The sequence below is a fragment of the Gymnogyps californianus genome, chromosome 2 (genome assembly GCF_018139145.2).
Source record: "Gymnogyps californianus isolate 813 chromosome 2, ASM1813914v2, whole genome shotgun sequence".
Classification (NCBI taxonomy): domain Eukaryota; kingdom Metazoa; phylum Chordata; class Aves; order Accipitriformes; family Cathartidae; genus Gymnogyps; species Gymnogyps californianus.
The window spans coordinates 121,956,578-121,968,942 of record NC_059472.1 but is presented as its reverse complement, the minus strand read 5'-3'; the positions used below and the strand labels follow the sequence as shown (position 1 = coordinate 121,968,942).

The 12,365-nt window shown below is 43.2% G+C and overlaps 1 protein-coding gene across 1 annotated transcript in view; it reads right to left on the bottom strand.

Moving 5' to 3' along the window:
* Nucleotides 1-9,282: 9,282 nt before the first annotated feature.
* TRIM71 (tripartite motif containing 71) overlaps nt 9,283-12,365 on the bottom strand; it is a 59,089-nt gene continuing 56,006 nt past the window's right edge. The window contains 1 exon segment of the mRNA XM_050892092.1: nt 9,283-11,094. Within this exon segment, the coding sequence (XP_050748049.1) occupies nt 9,643-11,094 (1,452 nt within the window). The 3' untranslated portion in view covers nt 9,283-9,642.

Below are 12,365 nucleotides of genomic sequence, written 5' to 3'. Positions count from 1 at the left end.
GGCTTTTGCCCTACTTTGCTATGTTGATGTAGCTACAGTCCACTGGGAGTCTGGTGCTTGCTGTAGTTGGAGCTGCCTCTTCAGGCATGGGGACAGGTGTGGGGTGGGAGTGTTGGGGTGGGGGGGGTGTGTGTGTGTGTGGGCATATGCAGGTCAATGGCCTTAGGGGCAAGGAAAGGAGCTTTTTTTCTGCACATCATAGCCAAGGGTGGAAGAGGCTTGTGCCCCTTCTGCCTCCCCCCTCTCCAAGTTTCCTGTGGTTACCTTATTAAGTGCAAATAGCACAGCTGCAGCATTAACAGTGCAAGACCCTTGTGCCCAGTGTTAACAGTGTCTTTCAAATAATGTTTGTATCCTCCTTAAAATGAGCAGCTGGCCTGAAAGGGTTCGCAGGTCACAGGATTGAAGAAGTTGCGGTGTAAGGACACACTAATGCCCTTAACGTTGCAATGCAGTACACTACCAAGCAGTAGTGACTTAATTTCATTAGTTTGTATGTAACTAGTACAAGCCACCCTTGCAAAAAGCCAGTCTGTGCCCCTTTGTGTGGTCAAGATGGCAGAGTCTGAGTGAGGGAGAGTGAGCTGGTGCTGAGTCTTGTGGCCAGGGTGCATGTGTTGTCTTGTAATATGCTGCACTGGTGGGTGGGTGGGATGGAGCTGGTTGGTAAGTTGCTCCCTCTGATCCTTGCAGGCTGCAGGGCTTCTCTACTATAAGCTAGAGGGGCTCTGCCTGCTGCTGCCTCATGGGCTCAACAGGTGGGCAAGAGCCAAACACAAGGCAGGTTGCCGAAAGGGGAGAGGTGTAAGAGCTGACTGATCAGCCAGGACAAAACCTGGTACAGCTCATAAACCTTTGTCAGTGCAGCGGGGTGGGGGGTGGTGGTGTAGGACAATGGTTGTGGGTGCTCTGAAGGGACCAGTGCTGGGGAAGACTCTAGCTTTAGCTGGATGGGGGTTGTTTGTGTTGGCTGTCCTGCCTTGGAACTTAATCCAGGCATAAGATAATCAGAGCCCAGCATGGAGCATAGCATCTCTCCTCACTTCCCCTCCCTGGCTATTTTGTGCTATTTCAGCTATTCTGAGACTTTGCCCAGATAATCTCCAGGGTAGAGCTGGGATAACACCTTATCTCCCTGTGGTGCTGGCATTGTACTTTGCCTCCAGCCACCACCAGGAAGGTCACTTAGCCAAGTAGCCACCTGGGATGCAGGGCCTGCAAGTTCTGCTCTCAGTAACTTGAGCATTAGGTCATGCAGATGTGTATAGGAAGATCTTGAACAAACAAGCCACAACTGACAGAAAAAGAATAGTAAGTTTATTAAACAATGTGCAAATTGTAGAATGACTACAAGTGTGTGTCCCTTCATCATGAAGCAGTACATCAGAAAGCTTGAAACCTGCTGCTATCCTGCTTCTGTTAGGTAACTGGCTTTGCTACTTTTCAAGGCTTTCAGAGTAATGACCAAGTAGCTGACTTTTCAATAATTTTTCTATTGCTGTAGGAGGTGGCACCCACTCTGTCCTCAGGTAGAGGCAAGCAGTTTAGAAGTATTAGGAATGAAAAAAAAAAAAAAAATCAGGAAAAACTGTGTAGAGATCACGTTTCTGAAAGAAGGGAGAAAGGGAGCTGATACATCCCTCAAGTCAAAGTAGATTGACTGATTAAATACAAAAAGGTTAAAGATGCTCACTGTGTGGTCCCGGGCCCTGAATAGAAAAGATTCTTCTCTGCCCTTCCCCACCGCCCCAGGAATGCAGGGCATTCACATGCAAAAGATCCTAATGCCTTGCTTCAGCAGTGCCCAGCTCCACCCGGAGGCACCCAACGCTCCCCTCGAGGCTCGATGAAGGATGCAGTTGTTCCCCAGATACCGCGCATCTTATCACAGCTGCATTTGCATGTGAGCAGAAGCATTCAGCCCCAGCTCTCCCCTAACAATGACTGCTCTTCTGCCCTAAGGCGGCTGCATTGACCAGAGCAGCTCTGGGATTTTTTTCCCCCATCTGTAGCACCGGTACTTGAAGAGAGCAGGAACAGCACAGGCTGGGCTGTGTGTTAGGTTAGTAAAGTTAATAATGGTTATTATTTTGGTTTGGGCCACTTCCTGAAGGAAAGGCTGCCTGTCTGTGTCTCCTCCCCTCGCCTCCAGGATCTCACCCCTGCAGTCATGCACTGGCTCATATCCCCACAGCAGGAGAAAGGGGTCGCACTCCCTTTCCCCCCAAGCCTCCTTGCCCATATGCTGGCATGGGCTCAGAGCTAAAGGTTTTGGCAAGAAAAGTGGACAACAGTGACCATGGCCATGGTGCTTGTTCAGCAGTGTCCAGAGCCATCTCGTGGTGCTCAATGAGCTTCCAGGTTCTGTTTGTCTTCAGGGAGAGAACACAGAGAAGCCAAGGGAATACAGACAGAGTACCACACAAAGCTGGCCAAGGTGGTAGTCTTGAAACTCACCTGAGCAGCCTTTTCCCCCTCCTTCACAGGGTCTTCTCCCTCCCTCCTTTCAACTTGAAGTGATTGCTGTACTGCTGACATATTTTCAGCTGCTCCAGCAGGAAGAAAGAACCGATTGTCTGGTCAAGGATTTTGATGGATAGAGTGCAGCATGGTGCTGAGCAGTCCTACGGTTGTGCACAGCTGGGGCCAGAAAGCATCCCAGCTTTGAAGAGCTAGTGCAGTCAGTACTTTCAGAGACTGGAATCTACCTCCACTGCTACCCATGCTGGGAATTCAGTCAGCCACCTTAATTCTCAAACCTTACTTGAAGAGCATCTTCCTATGCTCACCATTTCTTTTCAAACCTTTTCCAAAGTAGTAAGGAAAAAGAGCACCTTTTCTGCTCACCCAACTCATGTTGGCAGTCTGCTCTGCAAGATGCCAGATACACTATTAAATGTTCTGGTGGCTTTGCTTTACACTACTACTCAGAAAAAGCATTACTTTCACAGTTGCAAAGGTGAAGAAATGGAAACCCAGAAATGGACCTAACAAGGTTAAACCAGGAACTTTCTGGCAAAATAGTGGAAAAACTGCATGGAGTACAGGTGGCAAGTTCAGTATGAAAGCCATCTCCTCCAATCATGACAGTGAGGCTGTTTTTTTAATAGACTAGACAACTAAGAGTTTGACACTACATCAATTTTTTTTTTTTAAACCACACTTCTCTCCATAGCACCCCAACATTTCTCCTCTCTCCTTTTAAAGCAGGTGCCTCTGGTTAAAGTTTTCAGTAGTCATCACACCTGGAGGCAGCCAGGTTCATGTTCAGGCAAGAGCTTTTTCTTTTTTGCATTCTGACAGAAGAGAAGGCTTTGGCTGGGTAATACAGAAACACACATACACAGATTTGCCATGAAAAAAAACTCCTCACATTTATTTGATTAAACAAAAATAAAATAAACTGCATAGGAACATTTTAAAGTCCAGAGAGACACTGACTTTGTTTTAAGGCTGCCAGTAGCTGATACATCGTCTCCTTGCTACATCCTTCAGCCTTCCCTATGGACCACAAAGATACATTCAGAAGCCTCCATTAACACAAGGGTTCTAACATTTTGCTCACTTATTCTACGTAAAAGTTTGCACATAACCTGTCATGCTTTCTTCTCTGTGGTACTCAACATCGGACATCTAGAAATGTCACTTTTTGTCCAAGTAGAAATGTGATGCCCTATTTGGAGCATTAAGTTCTTGTCACAGCCTGTGTCATTATCAATTAGATATAAAAAGCTCTGAGCAGCTCATTAAAAGCAGAGCACTGTCTGTCCTGCTGAGACATTTTTATTATTATTAGGAGAGCAGCATGATTAATCACTAAAGTAGAAAATAAACAACTGCAGCAGAAGAGGAAACTACAAAACCAAATCAATGCAAGATGCCCAACATCCAAGGACTGACAAAAGTCATTCTGGATCCCCATGCAAACCTGCACCGAGGCAACACTACTTATACACTGGTAATGAAGTTTTATAAAAATGGGGCCATACATCTACAGTCAATTAAATGAGGGGAGAAAAATGCACGTTCGTGACATTGGTTTCACATGGATGACCTCCATTTTGTTCAAGGCTTCCAATTTCTACTTGACTTAAATTGCAGGCGTGTGTTCAACACCCTCACTACTCCAATGAATTGTGCACGAACCAAGCAGCGCATGACAGGTAATGCACAGTACAAACAAGAGTCACATACAGTAAGAAACCCCCACCAACTCAGGTGACTAAGCACACCTTACAAACTAGCTAAAAACTTTTTAGTCATTTTAGAAAAGAAACTTAAAACAAAACCCAGAAACAGACATCTCTCCCTCTGAAGGAAAAACTACTACATTGTCTGAAAAGTACTCTACAAACCTATAAAAGGACTTTTTTTTTCTTTTTAAACTAGTCTGGTAGTTCAAAAGGAAGTTACTTAACTACATCACTACACAGACACTTAACATTCAGTCAGTAAGGCTCTACGAAAAGAGCTTAAAAAGTTATCTACCTGAGTTTGTAAGTTGATACAATCATTAATAGAAGGTCTAAGACCATGCAGGTACACAAAGCATTTTTAGAACCATTATTGGTTAAACAATGATGGAAAAAGATGCCAGTCTGGCTCGTTAACCCGTAAGATCACTTAGAGACATCAATGTACATTTTCCACCATAACATTTACCAAACCCAACACAGCCTATCATTATTAGGGGTCTCCTGTACCCACGTCTGTCACCCCTTAATATGAGCAGGGGAGGAAAAAAGATTTTTTCAATATAGTAATCTGAAAATGTGCTTCTGCAACTTTACTCCACAGGTAAAACAAGGGGCATGTTGCATGTCACTATTAAAGTTGCATAAAACCCCAACATACTGGTTTTAAACTGCCTCTCCTGAGAATGTCTGAACCTAAACTGCCCTCCAGGAATAGGAACTTGGTTGCTTTGTCATGGTGGAAAAAATCCCATTGAGTCAAGAAAGCTACTAATACAATCACCAAGTCAAAAAAAATCAGGATCTTATTCCCTTCAAGCATTTGGTATAGCATTGTGTTTACAGCAATCGTAACATTAGTCTTTCCAAACAGGACATATTTGTAGGCATGCATAAGAGTTTCTCTCTTGCAGAGAGAAGACCTAAAGGTCTTATGGACATAAGAACACTGCAAATGAACATGAAGTATGTCATGTCAGCTAGTAGTGTCATAATACTGAAAAAAGTTTACATTTCCATACTTCGTAGCGAAAACAGAACAAACTCAAAAGTGTTTCAGGTATCTCAGTCCAGCTTGCCTGAACATTTGGTTTTATTTACAGATTCTCTAGCAAGGGCAGCTTAATATTTCCATGGGCAGGCAGCAAAACCAAAAGCAAACAAAAGCAAGAAGTCACCACATTGTACACACTTAGTATCTCTGTTTCAGTTAAAATGCTTGTCCAACAGGCAGGATGAATCCTTCCCCCAGGCAGATTCTCAATTATTTCTCAAACATGTCTGATGCTAAATTGAGGTAGATGATTTACTTCTGCAAAGTGAGGTAGAACTTCAATAAAAAGATAGTGGCATCTCTAGTTGTGCATTTTGTACCACAGCAAACTGGGTTTCAAACTCTCAAGGACTCAAAGACCAAAGGTACAATATTTGTCTAACGCAAGTACCAGTGTTCATTTTTTATACAGCTCCAAACTGTTTGTCTAAATATCTCTATCTTTAAATACCCTATTACCTTTTGGCACCATTTGGCTTACACTCCTGTAAAAAAAAACCAACAAAACACTTTGGCACAATATTTTTTTTTTAAACCAGAACTGAACAAAGAAATCTTATCACCAAAGTTATGGCAAGATAAGCCTATAAACCTGCTCTCTTCAGAAATTAATTTTGGTTTAACTGCCAACATAACAGACTGGGCCCATCTTCCTGCAATTCCAAGGGAATACCACATCCAAGTGCCTTGTTCTTCTTTCTCCCAACTTGGTTACATCTGGCCCCAATATACATTAGTTTTCAGGCATTGTCATCCTTCCCTTGCTTTCTTCTACAAGTTTAAGGTTTATGGGCTTCCTTAAATAAGTTATATTTAAAAGGTACTAAATAAAAAGGAGTGAATTATCTGAAGGACCTGCATTATCAAGTACTGAGTCTGCTTCAGTTTGCTACTGAAGTTCCTGCTTAAATAGTTCTGAGAAAGGACAAAATTGCTTCGTAGGCTGAACCCAAAACAGCCATACTGACTGCTGATAACATTTTGTCAAGCAAAAAGTTTACCGAGAGCCACTGGTTTAACCTGGCATAGTGAAATTCCTTTGGGAGTTCTAGTAGACAGGTCTGTCACCCACATCTGTCGTCCCCCAATGTCAGCGCTAAGAGAAAGCGGCACAAGCTCACCTCACCCTTCTCCAGGCCATTTCCACTAGTTCAGAAGATTACTCTGAATGCTCGTTCAGTTTGCAATCCAGCTTCAAAGCCTTGCTTTTTCTCTCTGCACTATGTATATTATGATACTGGGGCATAAACCTGAGAACATGCATAGCCTGAGAACATGCATGGAAAAAACAGAGCAAGGTTTGAATCTCGTTTAAGTATTACTTTTAAAAGCCCCTATGGGGCATCTGATGTTGGCATTGTATATTATCGCTACTTATTTTCATTGCATATAAAACACTCCATTTTATAAGCTACACTACCACTTTTCAATGAGACCAAGCGTGCTTAGCACTATCTATGACAAAGATAAGGAATTATTTTGGGTAGCTAAATAGTAGTGTTTTTAAAACGAAAAAGCTCCCCAACACATGAGGTCAAACACTTGAGGTTTGGTTTGTAAGCAAAGCCCACTGAATTAAATAGACAGCAATTTAGAAAGAGTTAAAGTCATTCCTCTTCCTGACAGAGCTGGACTGGGGGTTTGTGCAATGGCTCCATACAAAATAGCAAAGGGCAACTTCAGCGTCTGTCACCTTCCACGCGGTGCAGGCTGGAGAGGGGCAAAAAGGTTTCTGCAGTTCAACACAATCCTGAATGCACACTTAACTTTTTTTTTTTTTTAACGCCTGAAAAACAACTCCCTTCCAGTCCCAGAGAAGGGGGGAACCCAACAAGCATTAAAGCACAAGAGCGTTTCTAGCATACTCCAACACTGTCAGCCACTCTGGTCAAGTTATTAAGAGACCTGGCATTTTTATTAAGACATGATAGGATAAATGCAAGGACACTGCAAACTAAACATTAAAGCTTTTTAAACCAGTTTTCTTTGGTATCTAGATCTTGCAGGCTATTAGTTTTCACAGCCCAAGTTGCAAATAATTCTTGGACTGAATAATACAAGACAAACATGGACATCTGTCACAACTGTAGGCCACCTCCAAGAAGGGAGGCATGTACACAAGCGGAACTTGAAAAAGTTGAAGGTAAACTAGTTTTCTCTCATACGCATATTTTGAGTGGCCACAGAAATTTAATGACAGACATCTGTATAAAAGATTATCCTTTAAAGACTATTTTTAAACCATGCTATCCTAAGATGAAGCCTAACTGAAACACACTGCTTTGAAGAGTTTGCTTCCTTGAGGCTTTGGCTGAAAGGCAGCACAGTTATTTTATCCTATTTACTTTAGGTGTTTTTCCTCACCCTTCTTTCAAAGAGGTTTTGCTAGCTCATGAATCTGTCTGTCTCTTTCTGGTCCTTTAGTTTAAGCCTCCTCTAAAGTGGCAGCTATCTGTCTGCACACGTCATCAGGATTTCTACAAAACCCAGAAAGTTAACACTCCTTGGAGGGGAAAAGCAGCAAGAAGGAAAGTGCACCTTGTGATTTCTCACAAACTTGTAAAGAGCCTTTCAATCTCAGGTCACTTTTGTGCATGGTGGCTAGCAGAGAGATGAACCCTTTCCTTGGAGGATGGTTAAGGCTCTTCAGACTTTTTGATAATGACCATGTTTATGTTTCAGAGACTTCTCTTGCAAACAGTAAGGTAAATCCCATTTCCAAGCCTAAGAGTACTGATACATGCATTTTTCCATTGCAGAGACACAGAAAAGCCCTCTGTTCCCTACTTCAGCCATTCCTGTTTGCCACCAAAGGCCTTATGCAGAGGGTGAAGCAACAGCTCTGTAGAGACCATATCTGCATTAATAGCTAAACTGGAATGCAAGAAATTGAAGAATAAAACCAAATACTTCCAGGGACTCAAAGTCACATTTTGCTAAAGAGATCTCTATTCTCCCCCAAAAGTTTCTGCTTCTCAGAAAAGCTGTTTTTATATACCTGAAAGGGCTAACTTCCCCCTGCCTCCAAGCTTTTAAGGATCATATACATCTATTTTACACAGAATTCTTTGGTACTGCCCTGGAAAAAAGCAGCAAAGTTTCATCTTGATGTAGTTTGCCTTATGCTGGTACTGGTAACTTTTCACTTGGATCTGTAGCAAGAGATACATGGAGCTACAGGCCTACCCCGCCCTAAAAACTACATTAGACCTTCCTGAATTTTTCAGTCCAGCTCTTTGGGGAAGCCAGAAGATGAAAAAAAAAATATATTTTTGTCACCGAGAGAGTTATTGCAATCCTCTTTAAACACAAAAAAACTGTTGACTTCTCCAAAACACACCCTGAATCTCCAAAGCTGTGCTTATTTCTTACTGGTACCACTTCTGTTCTAAGAAATCCATCAAACGTTATTCCCTTAAAGTCTCTCTATGGGAAGGGGCAAAAAAAGCTAGTCATTTCACAAGAAAGTAAATCAAAAGGGTTTGATTTTCCCTGTTTCAATGCTCCTTGTAACCTCTTCTGTTGTCCAGATTACATGCATTGATAAAAGAAACAGTAACTTCTTAAAAACTAATTTAGCTTTCAGGTGAAAAGGGTAAAAAGAAATACTCAACAACAGGATACATTAAAGGAAGCCTTGCTTTTTATCTAAACTTCAGAACGACCACACTAAGCCACTAAAATGAACAATTTGGTTTAAACTTAAAGAATTTTTGTGCATTTTCATCAGCTTCACTTTGTGCTGTTGGATTACTGTGTTTCAGAAAAAAATACACAGAAATGCCAAAAAGATGCAAACTTGCTCTTCCCGGCAAGTGAATCCCACTCACTTTCACAAAACGTTCAAAGTCGTCTGGGAACAAGACACTGTGCTCACCAGTAAATCAAACACACTGAGGTATAAAAAGGAGAACAGGAAAAAGTTCTCTGCTGCAGCAGCAATTCAAAAAAACAAAAAGTCCCCCCTCCCATGTCCCCACCCACAGAACTGCAGTATGGTCAAGAACACAAATTCTCTACAAACACCTACTACCATTTTCTCCATTAAAAAAGTTACATAGAGCCTTTTTTGGCTTAGTCTACAGAACTCACCACACAAACCACCTAATGTGCACAGCAACACCTGTTTGTGCATGAAACCCCATCCGGGGGCAGAGGTAAAATGTTCTGAACTGTGAGTGTGTGGGGATGGGAAGAGGGCGAGAAACCGAGGAGGGAAGGGAGGACAATGAGGTAGATAGAATTTAACTTTACAGGCTCACTCCCTGCAGAAAAGATAAGTACATTCATCTGTAAAAAAATTAAAGATGAGGTAGGTTTGAATTAACGTTGTATTTTTTCATTTTCTCTTAGAAGAATTTCCCTGAGACAGTTTCTTCCTAATTCAAACACAGATTAGAAGACGAGAATTCGATTGTTTCCAAAGTCGACCACAACAATCATGCCATCAGGGGTGACAGCTATACCTGAAGGACGGTCCATCTGACCAAAGCCGCTTCCCTGAGTGCCAAACTTGCATAAAAAGCTACCATTTGACTCGAATATCTGCACCCGGTGGTTCCTGGAATCGGCCACGATGATGCGCCCCTCTTGATCCACCGCCACTCCCTGCGGGCGCAGGAACTGGCCGTTCCCGGTGCCTTCCGAGCCCAGAAAGCGTGCTGACTGGCAATCTGGATGGATGACCAGAAGGCGATGGTTGTTGAAGTCTGTCACTACCAAGTGGCCCTCATGATTGAAAGTCACACCTCTGGGGGAATCAAAGTGCTTCCAGAGTGCCCCTTCAAAGCCATACTTGTTAAGAAACACACCATCGGGCCCAAACAGCTGAACGCGATGGTTCCTTGTGTCAGAGACCAGGATCTTGCCCTCTGCGTTGACGGCCACATCCCATGGGTAATTGAATTGCCCGTTCTTTGTTCCTTTCTCTCCAAACTTCAGAATGAACTGCCCCTCAAACGTGAAGATCTGGATGCGATGATTGTCCTTGTCAGCCACAACGATCCTACGCGAGATGTCACAGGCCACGCCAGCAGGGCGATCGAACTGGCCCGGCCGGGAGCCCAGCGTGCCAAACTTGTGATGGAAGGTCCCGCACGGTTTGAACACCTGGATGCGGTTATTACTGCGGTCAGCAACAATGATGTAGCCTTCTTTGTCTACACTAACCCCCCAGGGGCGGCAGAGTTTGCCATCGCTGTCTCCCTCACTGCCAAAGGAGAGCCCCGGCAGCCCAATGCCTATGTAGCTGCGCCCAGATTTCACCACAACTTTGAAGGGGCTGTTCTCTATGTGTTGGTTGCACATCATCACGGATACCAGGTGCTCTCCCTCTAGCTGTGGACGGTAGCTGACCAGGTAGGTCCCATTCTGCTGATCACTGACATCTGCCCCGAAAAGGTTTCCATCTGGGCCCATCACCACGGCAGAGATCATGTCACCTCCTGAAAGGCGAGGCTCACCATCATGGTCATAGCCTATCACTGTGAAAGAGGCCACTTTGCCCTGCAGTGCACGCTTGAGGCCTTCCCCAGTGGCTTTGGTCAGAGGAGCAAAAGCCCCACTGCTGACAAAGCCCATTGATTTAATGGCCATATACAATGCCTGGTCAGGGGGAGTGAACATGATCCTGTCATCTTCCTGTGGCTGGAGAAGGCCTCTCACATTCTTCAGCTCCTGCACCTGAGCCAGCATGCGATCCCGAGCCAGAAGAATATCCATGGTACGACCCTCCTCCAGGACCTGCTGAACAGCACTAATAGTGTTGTCCAGCTTATTTAGGTTCTGACGTAACTTTTCAACTTGCAAGTAGAGTGACTTAGCCTTGACTTGACGAATCTTTTCCACCTTGGGGGGGGGACAGAGGGGAGAGAAAAGCACACTTACATCAGGAAAGACAACTCGTAGCACAGAAACATTTCCTAATGTCACTCTTCTACATAAAAATCGGTTGTGCCATCGTTGCAGCATGTTGACAAAGAACTGCAGAACAAGCCTCTAAAAGCCATGATGTAGAGAAGCAGAAATGAGGAAAAGTAATTATTTATCCAAATTCAGGATTATTATTCTCTCCCATCCTCCAGCTAAAATCATACATTCTTACTCTGCAGATCTGCTGCATCAGAATGTCATTTGAAAGGAAGAGTCACTTGCTCACTAATAATGATTTGCTTCCTCAACAACTATTCTATTTTCTAGCTGCAAGGTACTTGACAGACCATCCAAAGGTACGTCTTACTTAGACTCCAGGGAGGACAGAGGTTACTGCAGGCTCTCAAGAAAGAGCAGAGGCTGAGGCTTCTCTAACCAGAATTGAGACCAATTTCAGAAGGTAGGCTGTTATCACACAAAGCTGAGGCTAGGAGTCAGCATCAGCTAATGCGCATGGGCTCTTGTCATTCCCCTGCCTGCCAGAACTGTTTTCATGTGACTGGATAATAGCAGACATCTATCTCCAGGGATTTTTAGGGTCCAATTATTTTAATATTTTCCTGCAAACACTAGCAGTCATGCCAAACTAGTGCTTTACAACAGGATGCTCTATAATGTCACTTCAAATGACACAGAAGGTTGCTGCTAGTCCCTGCTGGGGGGACTGAAGCTCAAGCAAAAATGGTTTGTTTGTAACTATTTTATATAAGCCTATGTTTATCTTTACTTGTGAAAAATCACTTTAGACCATCTGGCAAAGACACCTGCCTTGTAAAACTAACGAAACATGTAATTGCTTTATTGTTGCAAAAATACATTTCCTTATGTCTGAATACCTGCTTGGCTGCAGAACAATACCAGCAATGTATTTTAATGAGGGACAACTCACTGTCTGAAGACTCCTTGGTTATACACTGACTGGATAACAGATGTACGAACATGCGATTTCATTTAAAGTTAAGGCATGCAGGTTTTACCAGACTTTTTTTTTTTTTTTTTTTTTTTTTTTTAAAGTCAGAGATGCTTCCTCCAATAGATTTCCAAAAGAGATTACTAATCTTAGGTCTCAGCTTAATCCTTGGCCTCAGCTTTGGTACCCCAAATTATTCACTAACACGCTTCACACGAAGGCTTAATACACTCAGGTTTTCTTGCTAGAATGATTTACCACCACCAAGTTTCCTTCT